The sequence below is a fragment of the Scyliorhinus torazame genome, chromosome 5 (genome assembly GCF_047496885.1).
Source record: "Scyliorhinus torazame isolate Kashiwa2021f chromosome 5, sScyTor2.1, whole genome shotgun sequence".
In the NCBI taxonomy this organism is placed as follows: Eukaryota; Metazoa; Chordata; class Chondrichthyes; order Carcharhiniformes; family Scyliorhinidae; genus Scyliorhinus; species Scyliorhinus torazame.
This window is the reverse complement of record NC_092711.1, coordinates 164,696,860-164,716,150: the sequence shown is the minus strand read 5'-3', so window position 1 is coordinate 164,716,150 and position 19,291 is coordinate 164,696,860. Positions and strand designations below refer to the sequence as shown.

Sequence of the window (19,291 nt, the reverse complement as noted above, 5' to 3'; positions counted from 1 at the left end):
AAGTAAAAAGGCAACGTTCTATTTATAGTTTATGGGATACATTCCCTATAAAAATAGTGCTTAGGCATTGTTGTTTCTAGTCTGTTTGTTGCAGGAAAAGCCATAAAACTTGAAGTTTTTGTCTTATGACTCTTTAATTTGAAATGAAATGAAATGAAAATCACTTATTGTCACAAGTAGGCTTCAAATGAATTTACTGTGAAAAGCTCCTAGTCTGGGTTTACAATTTATTTTTTTGAATTACTGATCTTTACAGAGATCTTGCACAGTTGGTTAGTGCCACAAGTTTCAACTTCCCATTTAAGCCTTAGACAACGTGCTGTCTCTCTATTGCTCATGTCACTGACAGCCCAGCAACAGAGCTAAGGGCTGGAGATGCCGTGACCCCTGGAAAGGAGCTGGCATCAGTAGGAAGCAGAACCGTAGGTTTGGTTTTTTTTTGGAAAATATTTTATTAAGGCATTTATAATTGTATCAAAAGGAACAAAACAAGATAAACACACCCATCCAGTAACAAACCCCAGCCAACATGGCTTACAAAAACAGGACCTCCTTCCCCAGCCCCCCTTTCCACTGGTGTTCCTAACCTTACTCAAACCCCCATGCCCCCCCCCGCTGACAGCTTAATTTTTCTTGAAGTCAATGAACGGTAAACCACTGTCGCTATCCCCTAAAGGCGAACTTGATTTTCTCGAGTCTGAGAATCCCCGTCATGTCACTAACCTATAACCCCAAATTTGGGGGTTCCGAGTCCCTCCACCCTAGTAGGATTCGTCCCTGGGCCACCAGAGAGGCAAAGGCCAGAACATTGGCCTCTCCCACAGCAAGTTGTCTGTTCTCAGCTCTGCTTGATTTCTGCTGGAGTTTGGTCCCTTTTACACATTTCAGATCAATAAAACATTTGGTCAGTGAAGACCCAAACCACAATTTCCCATCCTGTCACCTGTCACCCATCCTTACCCAGAGCGTAATCACAACAGGAATAAAAACAGGAGAAGTGTAACAATCAAATTCAAAATAAATCCACAGCCAATCATAGAATTTAATTTAATGTTCACTAATTAGCAAAAAAACTTGAAGTAGAGAGTCCCCCAGGAATCTTACAGTGCACACCTAGAGAGGGGGGGGGGGGGGGGGGGGCGGTGAGGAGTCTTTCTGACCCATCACTCAATGTCACTTCATTATTTCCCATTTCTTTTCTGGCTCCGCCTGGGGTAACATCTACTCCATCTTTTCTTCTCCAGAATTAGCGCCGTGAGTTCTGTTACTGGTACATTAGGACAGATGCTTCAAGGAACAGATCAAACATGGATGTGAAAGATTCTCCAGCTCTCTCTTTGTGGACAGTTCTTACTCCGTATTATTTCTCCCAAGCCCTTCATTGTCCCATTATCACTTTAATTTCACTCCCACTTTGAGTGTGTTTAGTGTGTCCAGTGTGTTTAATTCTATCCGGATTGTTTTTAAGTCAGTTTCTCTCTGGGGTGTGTGTCAATGTCTTGATGATGTCACAATGGTGTCTCAATCCTCTCGCCACATTAAACGTTTCATCTCCTGCTGTGACTCCAGTCGCTGTGTGTGTTTGGCACCCGGTCTTTATCCATTATACCATGCCACTAGATTCTCTATCTCCCTCCTGTACGCTGACCCATTGTTGTTTGAGATCTGACCCACTACGGTCGTGTCATCAGCAAACTCATAGATGGGAGCGGGAGCCAAACCTTGCCACAGTCGCGTGTGTACAGGGAGTATAGGAGCTAAGTACGCAACCTTGTGGAACCCTGGTATTGAGGACTATCGTGGAGGAGTTGTTGTTTATCCTTACTGATTGTGGTCTATGTATCAGGAATTCGAGGATCCAGTTACAGAGGGAGGAGCCACGTCCTAGGTCTTGGAGTTCTGATGTGATCTTGGCTGGGATTAGAGTGTTGAAGGCACAGCTGTAGTTAATGAATAGGAGTCTGACGTAGGAGTCCTTGTTGTCGAGATGCTGCAGGGATGAGTGTAGGGCCAGGGAGAAGGCGTCTGCTGTGGACCGTTGCGGCGGTATGCAAATTGCAGTGGATCAAGGCACTCTGGGAGTCTGGAGTTGGATGTGAGTCATGGCCGACCTCTCGAAGCACACCATAATGATCGCTGTCAAGGCCACTGGATTGCAGTCATTGAGGCACGTTACCTGGTTCTTCTTTGGCCCTGGTATGATGGTGGTCTTCTTGAAGCAGGTGGGAACCTCGGAACGGAGTAGGGAGAGGCTGAGGATGTCCGCAAACACGCCTGCCAGTGGGTCAGTGCAGGATCTGGGTGCGCGATCTGGGATCTCGTCAGGACCCATCGCTTTCTGAGGGTTCACTTTCAAGAACGCCAATCTGACTTGGGAGGCTGTGACGGTGGGTATTGGTGTGTCCAAGACTGCTGAGGCAGTTGACATCGGTTTGTTGGTTTCCTGCTCGAAACAAGCATCGAATGCATTGTGTTTGTCGGGGAGGGGTGCGCTATTGCTTAAGATTCTACTCGGCTTTACTTTGTAGCCCATTATGTTGTTTGAGCCTTGCCATAACCAATGTGAGTCCATGTCGTTAGTCTGTGACTCTAGCTTCACGTGATATTGTCTCTTGGCGTCCCTGTTGGCTTTGCAGAGGTCGTACCTAGATTTACAGGTTGAGCCACCTGTCTTGAATGCCTCAGACGTGGCCTTCAGTAGGGAGTGAATCTCCCAATTAAACCATGGTTTCTGGTTGGGTAACGTACGTACTACCTTCTTTGACACACAATCTTCCACCACTTGCTGATGAAGTCTGCGATGGTGCTGGCATACTCGTATAGGTTGACTGCTGAGTTCTTGAATATGGACCAGTCCACTGACTCCAAGCAGTCGCACAGGAGCTCTTCTGTTGCCTCAGACCAGCATTGCACGACCTTCTTAACCGGATTCTCTGCTTAAGTTTCTGCTTGTGTGCCGGGAGAGGGAGCGCCATCTTGTGGTCCGATTTTCCGAAGTGCGGTCAGGAGATGGATCATCAGGCGCCCTTGATGTTTGTGTAGCAGTGGTCAAGGATGTTGGGGCCGCTGTCGGGGTAGGAGATGTGTTGGTGGAATTCTGGCAGTACACTCTTGAGGTTGGCCTGGTTGATGTCCCCGGCCACGATGAACAAGGCCTCCGGGTATTCGGTTACATTGTTATTTATAGCGGTTAGAATTCATCAAGCGCCTTCTTCACTTCCGCCTGGGGTGGGATGTAGACCGCCGTGATGATGGCAGTAGTGAACTCCGTGGGAGGTAGTATGGACAGTACTTCACAGTCGGGCATTCCAGGTCCGGGAGCAGTAGTTCACCAGGGTCGCCACATCCGAGCACCAGGAGTTGACGAGGAGACAAACCACTCCACCCACTCCAGGTTCAGTCCTGGATGTGATGAACAGCAGGAATAACAGCAGAATCCAACCCGACATTACTTGTGAACCCTTTGGTGTCTCAGCATGTTGGACGACTGAGTGAATCCCTCCCCACAGTGAGAGCAGGTGAATGGCTTCTTTCCAGTGTGGACTCACTGGTGTGTCAACAGGGCAGATGAATCACTAAATCTCTTCCCACAATCAGAGCAGGTGAATCAAGTGTGAACTCGCTGGTGTTCCCGCAGTGTGGATGACTTTCGAAACCTCTTTGTGCAGTGAGAGCAGCTGAATGGTCTCTCCTCAGTGTGAGTGCGTTGGTGGATCATCAAACCTACAGTACGTTTGAAGCTGCTCCCACAGTCAGAGCATTTATAGGGTCTCTCATTGGTGTGAGTGACATTGTGATTCAGCAGGCTGGTTGACTGAGTGAATCCTTTCCCACACACGGTGCAGGTAAATGGCCTCTCCCCAGTGTGAACTCGCTGGTGTGTCTGCAGGTTGGATAACTGGGTGAATCCCTTCTCACACACAGTGCAGATGAATGGTCTCTCCTCAGTGTGAATGCGCTGGTGGATCATCAAACCTACAGCACGTTTGAAGCTGCTCCCACAGTCAGAGCATTTAAAGGGTCTCTCATTGGTGTGAATGACATTGTGGCTCAGCAGGCTGGATGACTGAGTGAATCCCTTCCCACACACGGTGCAGGTGAATGGTCTCTTCCCGATGTGAACTCGCTGGTGTGTCTGTAGGTTGGATGACTGGGTGAATCCCTTTTCACACACAATGCAGATGAATGGCCTCTCCCCGGTGTGAATTCGCTGGTGTGTCTGCAGGCTGGATAATTTAGTGAATCCCTTCCCACAGTCCTCACATTTCCATGGTTTCTCCATAGCCCGGATGATCTTGCGTCTTACCACGTTGGACGATCAGTTGAAGCCTCGTCCACACACAGAACATGTGTACAGTCTCTCCCTGATATGAATGGTGTAGTATTTTTTCAGACCATGTAACTGGTGGTTGAAGCTCTTTCCACAGTCAGTGCTCTGTAACAGTCTCACAGGGTGTGTGTGTGTGTGTGTGTCTCAGTGTTTTTCCAAACACACCGATGTTTAAAATCTCTTGAAGCAGACAGAATAGGCAAACATTTCTCCTTCTAGATTCAAAGGTCGATGATTTTCGGTTCCCAATAATTGAATGACTCAGTCAGCTCTTGACGTGATATTTAGTTTGAGATATCCACCTCAAATTCCTCTCGTTCGAACTTTCTGCAAAAAAGATTTTACAAAAACCATCACTGTCAGTACAAGATAGAAATTTAGAACAGACAATTCTAGTTTCTATCGAACATTGTTTGCTCTCTCTCTTTCCCTCAAATGCTCTAAATCTCCATTCCACACAATCTCCCTCTATTCTCACTCTGCTGTATCTAATATTCACCCTCCCAATTCTCCTGAAGGCACTGAATCAGGCTGATTGACAGATCCATGCTCACTGCTTCCTGTCCTGGACACAGAGGCTGCCAGACAGATATGTGTCTATGTTACTGGACAAAAAAATATGTGTAATATACGGACTGGATTCACTTCCTTTCCCTCCCAATTCTCATCAAGGTGCTGATTGATGCTGATCAACAAATCTAAACTCACTACAACCTGTACAAAAGTAGAGACTCTCCATCTAAGTGTATTTACTGATTAGAGATGGGGTGATTCTGAGGAAGAATTTTATTGAGTCACGGAGTGGTCCCTACTGAAGGCCACTGCCCACAAGGGTTGTGGAAGTCGAGATGATCAATAATTCAAAATAAAATATGAAGAAAATGAGCTTTCAGGGGAACAGGGATATCGAGGGGGAATGGGACTGACTGGATTGCTGTACAGAGAGTCAGCATTGACTTGAGTTCCCAAATGGATTCTGTCAGTGCTGCAATGACTGTATGACTGGAAATATATAATGTAGGTACAGTACTATTTACAAAACTAGAAATAATAGTACATGTATTTTATTACAGAACCATCAATAATATATATAATACATTCCATATATCTCTGCGCAATATAACAATTTTAAAAATACATTTACGGGATGTGAGCGTCGCAGTTCAGCCAGCATTTATTGCCCACCCCTAGTTGCCCTTCAGAAGGTGGTGATGAGTTGCCTTCTTGAACCGCTGCAGTCCCTGAGTTGTAGGTACATCCCCTGTGCTGTCAGGGAAGGAGTTCCAGGATGTCGCCCCAGCAACAATGAAGGAAGGGCGATATATTTCCAAGTCCAGCTGGTGAGTGACTTGGAGGTGAACCTCCAGGTGGTGGGGTTCCCAGGTATCTGCTGCTCTTGTCCTTCGAGATAGTAGTGGTCGTGGGTTTGGAAGGTGCTGTCGGAGGAACCTTGGTGAGTTACTGCAGTGCACATTGTAAATGGTACACACGGCTGTCACTGTTCGTCGGTGTTGGAGGGTTTGAATATTTGTGGAAGGGAGAGCAGTCAAGCAGGCTGCTTTGTTCTGGATGGTGTAGAGCAGCATCTTGAGTGTTGTTGGAGCTACACTCAACCAGGCAAGTGGTAATTATCCTATTACACACCTGACTTATGCCTTGTATATGGTGGACAGGCTTTGGGGGTCAGGAGGTGCGTTACTCGCTGTAGTCTTTGACCTGCCCTGGTAGCCACCGTATTAATATGACTGGTCCAGTTCAGTTTCTGATCAATGGTAACCCTCAGGATCTTGGTTGTAGGGGATTCAGCGATGGTATTGCCACTGAATGTCAAGGAGTGTTGGTTAGATCCTCCTTTGTAGGAGATGGTCATTGCCTGGCATTTGTATAGCACAAATGTAACTTGCCACTTATCAGCCCACATCTGGATACTGTCCCGGTCTTACTGCATTTGGACATGAACTGCTTCATTATCTGAGTTGTCGCGAATGGTGCTGAACATTGTGCAGTCATTCGCAAACATCCCCACTTCTCACCTTATGATGGAAGGGAGGTCATTGATGAAGCAGCTAAAGATGGTTGGGTTTGGGATACTGCCTGAGGAACTCCTGGAACTGAGATGATTGACCTCCAACCACCACAACCATCTTCCTTTGTGCCAGGTATGACTCTAACCGACGGAGAGTTTTCCCCAATTCCCATTGACTCCAGTTTAGCTGGGTCTCCTTGATGTCATACTCGGTCAAATCCTGCCTTGATACCAAGGGCAGTCACTCTCACCTCACCTCTGGCATTCAGCTCTTTTGTCCATGTTTGAAAGCTGTAATGAGGTCAGGAGCTGAGTGACCCTGGCGGAACCCAAACTGAACGTCTACGAACAGGTTATTGCTCAGTAAAGTGCTATTTGATTGCACTGTTGTTGACTCCTTCCGTCAGTTTGCTGATGATGGAAATAAACTGACAGGGAAGGAATTATGTCCTGTTTACTGTCCCCTTAAATGTCAGCCATCTCCTGGGGAAAGCAGCCCTTTAATTGTGAACATTAGGAAAGAGACGATCCTTTTAGCCAGACAAATAAATATGTCAAGCTGAGGGAGCAAAGGATGTCAATGTTTTTAAGAGATAGCGAAACCTGGGCGAACATTTGCAGAGCCTGCACCCTCCCTGGATTCACTTCCTTTCTCTAGTTATTGCAAGTCACCAATTGAAGGTCAGACTGAGAAAATAAAGTGTTTTACTCACAGATGTTGGACAGGAGTCTGTGTGCAGCTCAAGCTCATTCAGGGTTGGAGGAACAACAGCTTTGCTCGGCAGAAACCTCCATGTCCAGCTTCCGCATTGAGACAATGGGGGAGCTCTGATTGGCGGAGGAGCAGAGTCCTTCCGGTCCTCCAATCTTCCTATTGGTCACAACTCAGCAGTGTCACCGGAGGTGAGCTCCCTCTGCACATGCACAGAGTCCCCTCTCCCTGAGACCATGCACAGTCCCGGGTGGGGAGAGAGGGAGTCATCGATAACCGGAACTGTCAGCCAGTTGCTTGGAAACCTGGTCTCCAGGATGGGTCGGGGAGGGGAGAAAAATGGACGGGGGCGGGGCTCCTGTATCCGCGCGCGGGGCGAGTGCACTCAAATGCAGTGACGTCACTGCGGAACGGATTTATTCCTATTGGTTGATTTAGAGGACGAGCATCTTTGTGATGTCACAATGTGGAGGGTGGACAATGAGTTTCAGACTAAAACTTCCTCCTCTGGGCAACATCTGGGAGCAAATCAATGTCTCCCCCTTTCATAAGGTCATAAGATATAGGAGCAGAATTAGGCCATTTGGCCCATCGAGTCCGCTCCGCCATTTGATCATCGCTTATCTCATCCTGGCCTTATCTCCACTGTCCTGAGAGTTCTTCAGAACCCTTCAACCGATTAAAAGTCTAACTCCTCCCTAAATGTACTCACTGTCCCAGCTCCACCGCACTCTGGGGTAGTGAATTCCACAGATTCACAGCACTTGGGAGAAGCAGTTTCTCCTCAACTCTGTTTTGAATTTGCTACCTCTTATCCAAAGACTATTACCTCTCGTCCTTGAATGCCCCACAAGAGGCAGCAGTCGCTCCAAGTCTACTTTATCTTTCCATTTCTTGTCTCATTCTGGGGGGGATGTTGGTGACTTGCAGCAACTGAAGAGAAAGGAAGTGAATCCAGTCTATGTTGCACACATTTTGAGTTCAGTAATATAGACATATTTCTGTCTTGCAGTCTGCATGGAGATTTTCAGGCCTGTCCAGGACGGGAAGCAGTGAGAATGGATCTGCCAGTCAGACTGAATCAGCACCTTTAGAGAATTGGGAGGATGAGTATTACATACAGCAGAGTGAGAATGGAGAGAGTGTGTTGGATGGCGATTTACAGCTTTTGAGGAATGAGAGAGGAAAGAATGTTTCATAGGAACTAGAATTGTCTGTTCTTAATTTCCATTAGGTTTACAGGTTTACAGGTGGGCAGCACGGTAGCATTGTGGATAGCACAAATGCTTCACAGCTCCAGGGTCCCAGGTTCGATTCCGGCTTGGGTCACTGTCTGTGCGGAGTCTGCACATCCTCCCCGTGTGTGCGTGGGTTTCCTCCGGGTGCTCCGGTTTCCTCCCACAGTCCAAAGATGTGCAGGTTAGGTGGATTGGCCATGCTAAATTGCCCATAGTGTCCAAGGTTGCCCTTAGTGTTGGGTGGGGTTGCTGGGCTGTGGGGATAGGGTGGAGGTGTGGACCTTGGGTGGGGTGCTCTTTCCAAGAGCCGGTGCAGACTCGATGGGCCGAATGGCCTCCTTCTGCACTGTAAATTCTATGATTCTATGATTAGATGATTATTTACCGAAAAAAAGACTTCAGGATTTGGAAGAGTCACTTGGTTATGGGCAGCATGGTGGCACGGTGGTTAGCACTGTTGATTCACAGTTCCAGGGTGCCAAGTTCGATTCCCGGCTTGGGTCACTGCAGAGTCTACATGTTCTCCTCGTGTCTACATGTGTTTCTTCCGGGTGCTCCGGTTTCTTCCCACAAGACCCGAAAGGCACACTGTTAGGTAATTTGGACATTCTGAATTCTCCCTCAGTGTACCCGAACAGGTGCCAGAATGTAGCGACTAGGGGCTTTTCACGGTAATGTAAGCCGACTTGTGACAATATAGATTATTATTATTAATCAGGACCTGAATATCATGAGGAGAACCATCACTGCAAAAGATACTTCTGGAGTTAAGGATTGCCAGTCAGGCAAAGGAATCGAATGGAAGTAAACACAGGAATGAAGAATCACATTGGGCTGGTTCCAGGAGAATTGAGTGACAACTTCAGCGACAAAACCATGGAGTGTGATTTTTGATTGTGTTAAAAGTAAAAGGGCAACGTTCTATTTATAGTTTATGGGATACGTTCCCTATAAAAATAGTGTTTAGGCATTGTTATTTTTCGTTTGTTTGTTGCAGTAAAAGTCATAAACTTGAAGTTTTTGTCTTATGATTCTTTAGTTTGTTCACTGGGTTTAGAATTTATCTTTTGAAGTTACTGATCTTTTCAGAGATCTTACGCAGTTGGTCTTGAGTCACAAGTTTCAACTTCCCATTTAAGCCTCAGGCAACTTGCTGTCTCACTGTTGCTCATGTCACTGACAGCCCAGTAACAGAGCTGAGGGCTGGAGATGCTCTGATTGATCCCTTGTCAGAGCTGGAATCAGTAGAAAGAACCATAATTTCGGGTTGAGCTGTGTGTTAGCTGCCCGACCATGATGACCATATATAAATAGCTAACCAGGTAATAGGTTGTGATGAGGGTTTATAAACAGACCCTGGGTAGATGAGTTCACTGAAGCTGTGGGTTTGTCAGCTGTACAGTGAAACCAGGCTTCCAACAGCCACAGAGACCAGTAATATTGGACACTGGGTTTAACCCTGTTCTCTATTAAACAGACCTATCTAATACTGGGTTATTGTGATAGTTAATCTGACCCTTAATTCATTCAATTCCAAAAGTGTATAACATTGATTCAAGTACAGTGATTACTCTGTTAATCTGTGAACAAAGTGGTGTCAGTTCATGCAGATGTGTCTGAACTCAATTTCATTACTTATTTTTGTCACTGATTAGGGTCTCTCCCACTCTCGCTCTCTCCTCTCCCCTCTCTCTCCTGCCTCCCTCAGTCCCTGGTGCTCCTCTCTCTGGTGCCTCTCTTGCCCTCTGTCTCACTGTTCTCCCTCTCCTGTCTCAGTCTCTGGTGCTCCTCTCTTCTCTTTGGTGCCTTTCCCTCTGCTGCCTCTCTCTCTCTCCTCAATGCTGAGGAAGGCAGGTGGGGGAAGCCCGATGGCACAGTGGTTAGCATTGTTGCCTCACGGCACCGATGTTCCAGGTTTGATCCCGGCTCTGGGTCACTGTCCGTGTGGAGTTTGCACATGAAATGAAATGAAAATGAAAAATGAAATTCACCCTTGTTTGCATGGGTTTTGCCCCCACAACCCAAAAATGCGCAGGGTAGATGGATTGGCCACAATAAATTGCCCCTTAATTGGAATTTATTAATTGGTTACTCTACGTTTATATTTTAAAAAAGGAAGGCTGGTGGGATAGTTTCCTTTGGTAGCCGAGGGAGATTGTGCTGGAACTGGATCAAACACCAGTTAGACCACAGCCGGAGCACTGTGGACATTTCTGATCACCACATTACAGGAAGGATGTGATCACTCGAGAGAGGCTGCAGAGGGGATTTATGATGATGTTTTACGGGATGGAGAATTTTAACGATGAGGAAAGATTGGAGAGGCTGGGGTTGTTCTCATTGGAACAGAGGAGGCTGAAGGGAGATTGAATTGAGTTGTGTGTAATTCGGAGGGTCTCAGATAGAGTGAATATTCCCCTCAGCAGAGTCCAACCCCTGCAGTCAAACATGAAGTCGCTGGTGTGTCAGGAAGTGGGATGAGTGAGTGACTCTCTATCCGCACAGAGAACATGGAAACAGCAGCTCCCCAGTTTGAACTCGCTGGTGTGTCAACAGGCTGGAGGATTGGCTGAATTCCATCCCACTCCTGGAACATTTTTCAATGTCCTCTCCCCAGTGCCAGCAGGGAAGCTCTGTCCACAGACAGAGCAGATGAATGGCCTGTCGTTAATATGGAGATGCTGGTGTCATATTGATATTGTTCATTCCGGGGACTTCCGGTGACAACATGTCGGTGGATGTCACACGTTCGGTGGCTCCTGCGAGAGTCTCGGACTTTTGGACGTTTATGTCTGGTTTTGGGAGAGTTTTTAGATGAGTTGTTGTGGGAAGTCATAAGGAGGCCGACGAATGTCGAAGTCCCAGAGGAAAGGTGCTGGAAAGAAGGGGGCGAGCGAAGGTCCGCCGGCGAGTGCTGCTGTGAGTCCTGCAGGAAGGAAGGTGGCGGGGACTGGGTCGTCGGGTGGGGCCGCTCCCCTCACCGGGGAAACTCTGACCGAGGTGATGTCAGAGCTTCAGACATAAGTAGATATTACCCCTTTGAACTGAATTGGCCACATTCCTCTCGGAGGTCTGTTCTATTCTCTGAGCCATCACCCATTTGTCCCGGTTGATCCTCGGTTGTCGCTGAAACGGAATCTTCGAGGCTTGGTTCTTATTCTCCTTCTGACCCGTGTCCCAGACAGGCCAAATTTACTCTACTTTGAACTGTCGAATGACATCTTTCTTCTAACCACAGATCCATTCTTCCGACATTGTGGTTAAAGGTGTCAACTCAGGTTCTGCTCGGCATTTCATTGGTGGTTTGGGAGGCTCTGAAAGTGGTCGTAAGGGGGGAGGTGATCCTGTTTCAGGCCAAGTTGGATAGGAAGGAGAGGGAGGAACGCCAACAACTGATCGAAGAGATTTTGGAGGTGGATGGGAGGTACGTGAGGGACCTGGACCCAGGGCTCCTGGCAAAGAGAAAGGAGTTACGGGCGAGGTTTGACCTATTGTGCACAGGGAAAGTGGTGCATCAGCTGAGAAGGTTCAGGTGCGGGACAGGATTGAGGAGTTGGTGGCGGCTCCGGAACAGATTAATAAGGTGTTTGAGAGAGTTAGGGAGGAAAGGGCGGCTAGGCAGCAGCTGGTCGACTCCATACTGGAGGTAGACCGTAAATACTCCGAGGCCCCGACCGTTGAGCTCCTAGCGGAGAGGAAAGAGCTACAAAGGAACTTTGACCTGCTCTCCACCAGGAAAGCAGTGCACCAAATCCGCCAAGCACGTGGGACCCTATACGAACATGGAGACAAAGCCAGCCGCCTGTTGGCACACCAGATGAGAAAGCAGGCAGCCACCAGAGAAATTGCACAAATCAGGGATACCAGAGGCACGTTAGAAACAGAACCAGAAAAGATCAACAAAACCTTCAAGACCTTCTACCAAGGGCTGTACACTTCAAAGCCCCCAATGGGGGAGTCCGGGATGAAACGGTTCCTTGATGGACTGGACATTCCAGTCGGGAGGGGGGGGGGGCGGCAGAAAACGGGGCCTGGAAGCACCACTAGTACTGGGAGAGATCATGGACAGCATTAGCTCCATGCGGCGGGGAAGGCACCGGGACCAGACGGGTTCCCGGCGGACTTCTACAAAAATCTGCGACAGCACTGGCCCCGCACCTGCGTGAGATATTCACAGACTCGCTGGCTAAGGGCACACTGCCACCCGCGCTAGCACAGGCCTCAATCTCGCTGATACCTAAGAAAGACAAAGCCCCAACGGAATGTGGGTCATACAGACCCATCTCAATGCTGAACGCGGATGCCAAAATACTGGCCAAAATCCTAGCCAAAAGGCTAGAAGACTGTGTACCTGAGGTGGTCGCAGAGGACCAGACGGGCTTTGTCAAAGGTAGACAGCTTACCTCAAACATCAGGCGCCTGCTGAACGTGATAATGACCCTCTCCGGGGAGAGAACACCAGAGGTAATCGTCTCCCTAGACGCAGAAAAGGCCTTCGACAGAGTCGAATGGAAATACCTCAGAGGTACTGGAGCGGTTCGGGCATGGAGCAGGGTTCACCTCCTAGGTAAAGCTCCTATAAAATAATGAAAAAAATGAAAATCGCTTATTGTCACAAGTAGGCTTCAAATGAAGTTACTGTGAAAAGCCCCTAGTCGCCACATTCCGGCGCCTGTTCGGGGAGGCTGGGACGACAACGCTCCTATGGCGAGCGTACGGACCAACAATACCAACTCCCGATACTTCCAGCTGCACAGGGGCACCAGACAAGGATGCCCACTGTCCCCGCTGCTGTTCTCTCTAGCGATCGAACACTAGCAATCGCGCTCAGAGCAGCAAAAAGCTGGAGGGGATCCGAAGGGGAGGCAGAGAGCACAGAGTCTCACTCTATGCAGATGACCTGCTCCTCTACATTTTGGACCCACAGAGCAGCATGGACGGAATCATCGCGGTCCTGAAAGAGTTTCGCGCCTTCTCGGGCTACAAACTCAACATAAGCAAAAGCGAGATCTTCCCCGTACACCCACAAGTAGGTGGGGCAGCACTAACGGGACTGCCGTTTAAACAAGTCTAACACAAATTCCGCTACCTGGGGATCCAAATAGCCCATGACTGGAAAGGGATCCACAAATGGAACCTCACCAGTCTGACAGAGGAAGTAAAAAAGGACCTGCAAAGATGGAACACACTCCCACTCTCCCTCGCGGGGAGGGTCCAGACGATCAAAATGAATGTCCTGCCCAGGTACCTCTTCCTACTTAGATCCATTCCGATCTACATCCCCAAGGCCTTTTTCAAAGCGCTGGACAAATTAATCATGGCGTTCGTATGGGGGGGGGGAAAAATGCTCGGATCCCAAGGAAGGTCCTACAAAAAACAAAATCCAGGGGGGGCTAGCCCTCCCAAACCTACAATTCTCCCACTGGGCGGCGGCGACGACCGAGCGAATAAAGGGATGGATCAAGAAGCCAGAAGCCGAGTTGGTGCGCGTGGAAGAGGCCTCCTGCAGGGGGACCTCCCTCTGGGCCTTCGCCACGGCAGCACCCCCATCCCCACCCAAAAAACACTCCAGCAGTCTGGTGGTGATAGCCACCCTCCAATCCTGGAACCAACAACGGCAGCAATTTGGCCTGACCAGAATGTCGGACAAAGCTCCCATCTGCAACAACTATAGGTTCACACCAGCGCTGACTGACGCCACCTTCAAAAGGTGGGGGCAGGACGGAGGGAGACTGACAGTCAGGGACCTATGCATGGACGGCAGGATCGCAACACTGGACGAACTGACAGAGAAATTCCAGCTAGCCAGGGGGAACTAACTAAGGTATCTACAGCTCAAAAACTTCCAACGAAAGAAGACAAGGATGTACCACAACCGCCACGACAGACATTACTGGAAGAACTACTAGACGCAAGCATACTAGGTAAAGGAAACTGTAGTGACATGTATGACCAACTGATAGAAAGGGCCGACACCATACTGGACGCAACAAGAAAGAAATGGGAGGAGGACGGGACTGAGATAGGGCGGGGTCTCTGGAGCGAAGCACTGCACAGAGTCAACTCCACCTCCACGTGCGCACGGCTCAGCCTGACGCAACTAAAAGTGGTACATAGAGCCCACTTAACAAGAGCCCGTATGAGTAGGTCCTTCCCGGAGGTGGAGGATAGATGTGAACGGTGTCAAGGAGGCCCGGCCAACCAAGCCCACATGTTCTGGTCTTTACCCAGGCTTGCAGGCTACTGGACAGCCTTCTTCGACGCATTGTCCAAAGTGATGGGGGTGAGGGTGGAGCCATGCCCGAAAGTGGCGGTTTTGGGGGTATCAGACCAGCCAGGTCTATTCCTGGGGAGGAGGGCGGACGCCCTTGCCTTTGCCTCCCTGATCGCCCGCCGGAGAATCCTGTTCGGCTGGTGGTCAGCAGCACCACCCAAAGCTGCAGACTGGCTGTCCGACCTCTCGGAATCTCTCCAAATGGAGAAAATCAAATTTGCCATCCGAGGGTCAGACGACGGCTTCCACAGAACGTGGGAGCCATTCACCCAATTGTTCCGGGACCTGTTTGAGGCCAACGAACAAGAGGAAGAATAGCCAGGTATCCAAGAATCAGGGGAAAGTGGCCAAAGCATGAAAGGGAGAGATAGACTGGGGGGGGGGGAACACAGCTAAACCTAAGAGGAAAGTAAGGCGAACCACGGGAAGGGGGGAGGGGAGGGATTCAGGCTGATTGACAGATTCACGCTCACTGCTTCCTGTCCTGGACACAGAGACCTGAAAATATTCATGCAGGCTGCCAGACAGATCGATGTCGATATTACTGGATGGAAAATGTGTGTAATATACAGACTGTATTCACTTACTTTCTCTCCCAATTTTCCTGAAGGTGCTGATCAACAAATCTAAACTCACTAAAATCTGTACAAGAACATAAGAACTAGGAGCAGGAGTAGGCCATCTGGCCCCTCGAGCCTGCTCCACCATTCAATGAGATCATGGCTGATCTTTTGTGGACTCAGCTCCACTTTCCGGCCCGAACACCATAACCCTTAATCCCTTTATTCTTAAAAAAACTATCTATCTTTATCTTAAAAACATTTAATGAAGGAGCCTCTACTACTTCACTGGGCAAGGAATTCCATAGGTTCAAAACCCTTTGGGTGAAGAAGTTCCTCCTAAACTCAGTCCTAAATCTACTTCCCCTTATTTTGAGGCTATTCCCCCTAGTTCTGCTTTCACCCGCCAGTGGAAACAACCTGCCCGCATCTATCCTATCCATTCCCTTCATAATCTTATATGTTTCTATAAGATCCCCCCCTCATCCTTCTAAATTCCAACGAGTACTGTCCCTGTCTACTCAACCTCTCCTCGGAATCCAACCCCTTCTGCTCTGGGATTAACCTAGTGAATCTCCTCTGTACACCCTCCAGTACCAGTATGTCCTTTCTCAAGTAAGGAGACCAAAACTGAACACAATACTCCAGGTGTGGCCTCACGAACACCTTACACAATTGCAGCAGAACCTCCCTAGTCTTAAACTCCATCCCTCTAGCAATGAAGGACAAAATTCCATTTGCCTTCTTAATCACCTGTTGCACCTGTAAGCCAACTTTTTGCGACTCATGTACTAGCACACCCAGGTCTCTCTGCACAGCAGCATGTTTTAATATTTTATCATTTAAATAGTAATCTCTTTTGCTGTTATTCCTACCAAAATGGATAACCTCACACTTGCTGGTGTCTCAGCAGAAGTGTTGACCGAGTGAATCCCTTCTCACACATGGTGCAGGTGAATGGCCTCTCCCCAGTGTGAACTCGCTGGTGTGCCTGCAGATTGGGTAGCTGAGTGAATCTCTTTTCACAGTCAGAGCAAATGAACGGCCTCTCTCCAGTGTGAATTCGCTGGTGTGTCTGTAGGTGGGATAACCGAGTGAATCCTGTGGGAATCCTGTCCCACAGTCAGAGCAGGTGAACGGCCTCTCCCATGTGTGAATTCGCTGGTGTCTCTGCAGGTGGGATAACCGAGTGAATCCCTTCCCACAGTCAGAGCAGGTGAACGGCCTCTCCCCAGTGTGAACTCGGTGTGCCTGTAGGTTGCTTATCCAGCAGAAAGAAACTCTCCGACCCACCCACTTCACCAAGTGTCAGAATGAACATGGTTCAGTCCTGGATGTGATTAACAGCAGCAATAACAGCATAATCCAACCCCTCTCTTCACTCGTGAACTTGCTGGTGTCTCAGCAGAAGTGTTGACCGAGTGAATCCCTTCTCACACACGGTGCAGGTAAATGGCCTCTCCCCTGTGTGAACGCGCTGGTGTGCCTGCAACGTGGCTAAGAGAGTGAATCCCTTCCCACATTCAGAGCAGGTGAATGGCCTCTCCCCAGTGTGAATTCGCTGGTGTGCCTGCAGATTGGGTAGCTGAGTGAATCTCTTTCCACAGTCAGAGCAAATGAACGGCCTCTCCCCAGTGTGAATTCGCTGGTGTGTCTGTAGGTGGGGTAACCGAGTGAATCCTGTCCCACAGTCAGAGCAGGTGAATGGCCTCTCCCCAGTGTGAACTCGCTGGTGTCTCTGCAGGTGGGATAACCGAGTGAATCCCTTCCCACAGTCAGAGCAGGTGAACGGCCTCTCCCCAGTGTGAACTCGCTGGTGTGCCTGTAGGTTGCTTATTTGAGTGAATCCCTTTCCACACTGAGAGCAGGTGAACGGCCTCTCTCCGGTGTGCAGGAGCTGGTGTGTCAGCAGATGGGATGAGATTCGAAACATCTTTGTGCAGTGAGAGCAGCTGAACGGTCTCTCCCCAGTGTGAACTAGTTGGTGTGTCAGCAGTCTGGAAGAAGTACTGAACCCCTTCCCACACGTGGAGCAGGTGAATGGCCTCTCCCCGACGTGGACTGGCTGGTGCTTCTTCAGGTTAGATAACTTAGCAAATCCCTTCTCACACTGAGAGCAGGTGAACGGCCTCTCCCCAGTGTGAATGCGTCGATGAGTTTCCAGTGCTGATGGGAATCTGAATCCCTTCCCACAGTCCCCACATTTCCATGGTTTCTCCAGGGTGGGGGTGTCCTTGTGTCTCTCCAGGTTGGACAATCAGTTGAAGGCTCACACAGATCTCCCCGCTGTTTTTTTCAGGCTGTGTAACTGGTTAAAGCTCTTTTCAGTCAGTGCTCTGGAACACTCTCATTCAGGTATGTATGTCTCAGTGAGTTTCCAGTCACACTGATGGTTAACACCATCTGAAGCAGAAAGAATAGACGAACCTTTTTCCTTCTCGATTCAAAGGCCGATGATATTCAAGTCCCAGTGAATTGAGTGAATGTCAAATCGAGACGCGAGGTTTGGTTTGAGATTTCTGTCTGTAATTCTTCCTCTTCTGATATCCTGTAAGAGGAGTTTACAAAATACATAATTGTCAGTATAGGATAGAGATTCAGAACAGACATTTCTGGTTTCTATGGTCCTCTCTCATTTCCCCAAATCTGTAAATCGCCATTCCACACACACCCTCCATTCTCACTCTGCTGTATCTAATATTCACCCTCCCAATTCTCCTGAAGGTGCTGATTCAGGCTGATTGACAGATCCCTGCTCACTGCTTCCTGTCCAGGACAAAGAGACCTGGAAATCTTCAAGCGGACTGCCAGCCTAACGGAAATATGTAACAGGACTAAAATTGTGTTTAATGTATAGGATTGTTCCAGTTGGTTAAGATACAGGAGGTAGTGATTGATCATGAGCTGGAATTTTCTGCCTATGAACGTCCTCAAGCAGAGATGATCAATAATTTCTAACTGAATTAGATGGACGCTGCAGGGTTACTTTTGTCAATAATAAAGATTATTATCCTCCTGTAACCAAAGACTATCCTCCTCACTATTTACCACCACCAATTTTCACACAATCCGGGAATATACTTAGAGACCTGGGCCAACCTTTGCAGAGTCTGCACCCTCCCTGGATTCACTTCCTTTTCCTTCAGAACCAGAGTCCTTCCGGTCCTCCAACTGCTCCCATTGGTCAACACCTCAGCAGAAAGGTCAGGAGGTGGGATCTTCCTGCACATGTGCAGCTTCCCATCGCTCCCAAGATCATGCGCAGTCCGGGCCGCCCGCCCGGCCAATGGAGCGGTTTCACCACCGCAGGGGATTATGGGGGCTATGACCGCCATTACTCATCCTGAGTCCAGTCTCCAAACTCCTTGGAATAGGATGAAATGGGGGGGGGGGCACGAATGACCCCCACCGTGACACACAGTACATGTGGGTAGTCAGTGGAGTTGATTGTGGCGCCCCCTTAGCAAAACAGCTTGTTAATTTAAGGTGTAAAGATTTCGACACCTGGGTGAAATATTTGGGGGGGGGGGGGGGGGGAGCGCAATAGATTAGTGTGACACTGAACTTGAGAGTCAGCGCCTTTAGGGGAGGAGATTTTGGGGGAAAGCAGGAGGAGATAATGGGATGAATTAGTGTTGAAATCAATAGGAAGGAGAGAATATCTGGGGAATGAGATGTAGAATTTGTGTCACATCACGGTCTTGGACAACCTTCATGAAACTTTCTTTTACAATTTTCCTGGAAAATCCTTGACGTATTTTATTAAGTCAAATGTGCTATCAAAGAGGGCAGCACGGTGGTGCAGTGGTTAGCACTGCTGCCAACGGTGCTGAGGACCTGGGTTTGATCCCGGCCCTGGGTCACTGTCGATGTGGAGTTTGCACATTCTCCCCGTGTTTGCATGGGTTTCACCCCCATAATCCAAAGATGTGAGGGTTAGGTGGATTGGCCACATTCAATTGCCCCTTAATTGGAAAAAATATAATTGGGTACTCTATTTTTTTTTTTTTAAATGTGCTGTCCAAATGAAAATTAATGTTTTATTGAGGACGGCCACTTGAACTCCCCGACTACTCCCAAACACCAAGTACCTGTTCATGAACAGTCTGATTAACTATCTAATTCATACAACCCAGCCCACCCATTCTCAG

The 19,291-nt window shown here is 48.5% G+C and overlaps 1 protein-coding gene and 1 long non-coding RNA gene across 2 annotated transcripts in view; both read right to left on the bottom strand.

The window, feature by feature from the left end:
* Positions 1 to 1,033: 1,033 nt before the first annotated feature.
* On the bottom strand, positions 1,034 to 16,296 carry LOC140420433 (uncharacterized). The gene is made up of 2 exons (XR_011946369.1): positions 16,016 to 16,296; positions 1,034 to 4,657 (listed from the first exon to the last, which is right to left on the bottom strand). It is a non-coding gene; the product is annotated as an uncharacterized lncRNA (long non-coding RNA).
* Positions 16,297 to 16,403: 107 nt separating this feature from the next.
* The window catches only part of LOC140420430 (uncharacterized), a 33,589-nt gene continuing 30,701 nt past the window's right edge, over positions 16,404 to 19,291 (bottom strand). Inside the window, exon 3 of the mRNA XM_072504435.1 lies at positions 16,404 to 17,117. Within this exon, the coding sequence (XP_072360536.1) occupies positions 16,519 to 17,117 (599 nt within the window). The 3' untranslated portion in view covers positions 16,404 to 16,518. The remainder of the gene's footprint in view (positions 17,118 to 19,291) is intronic.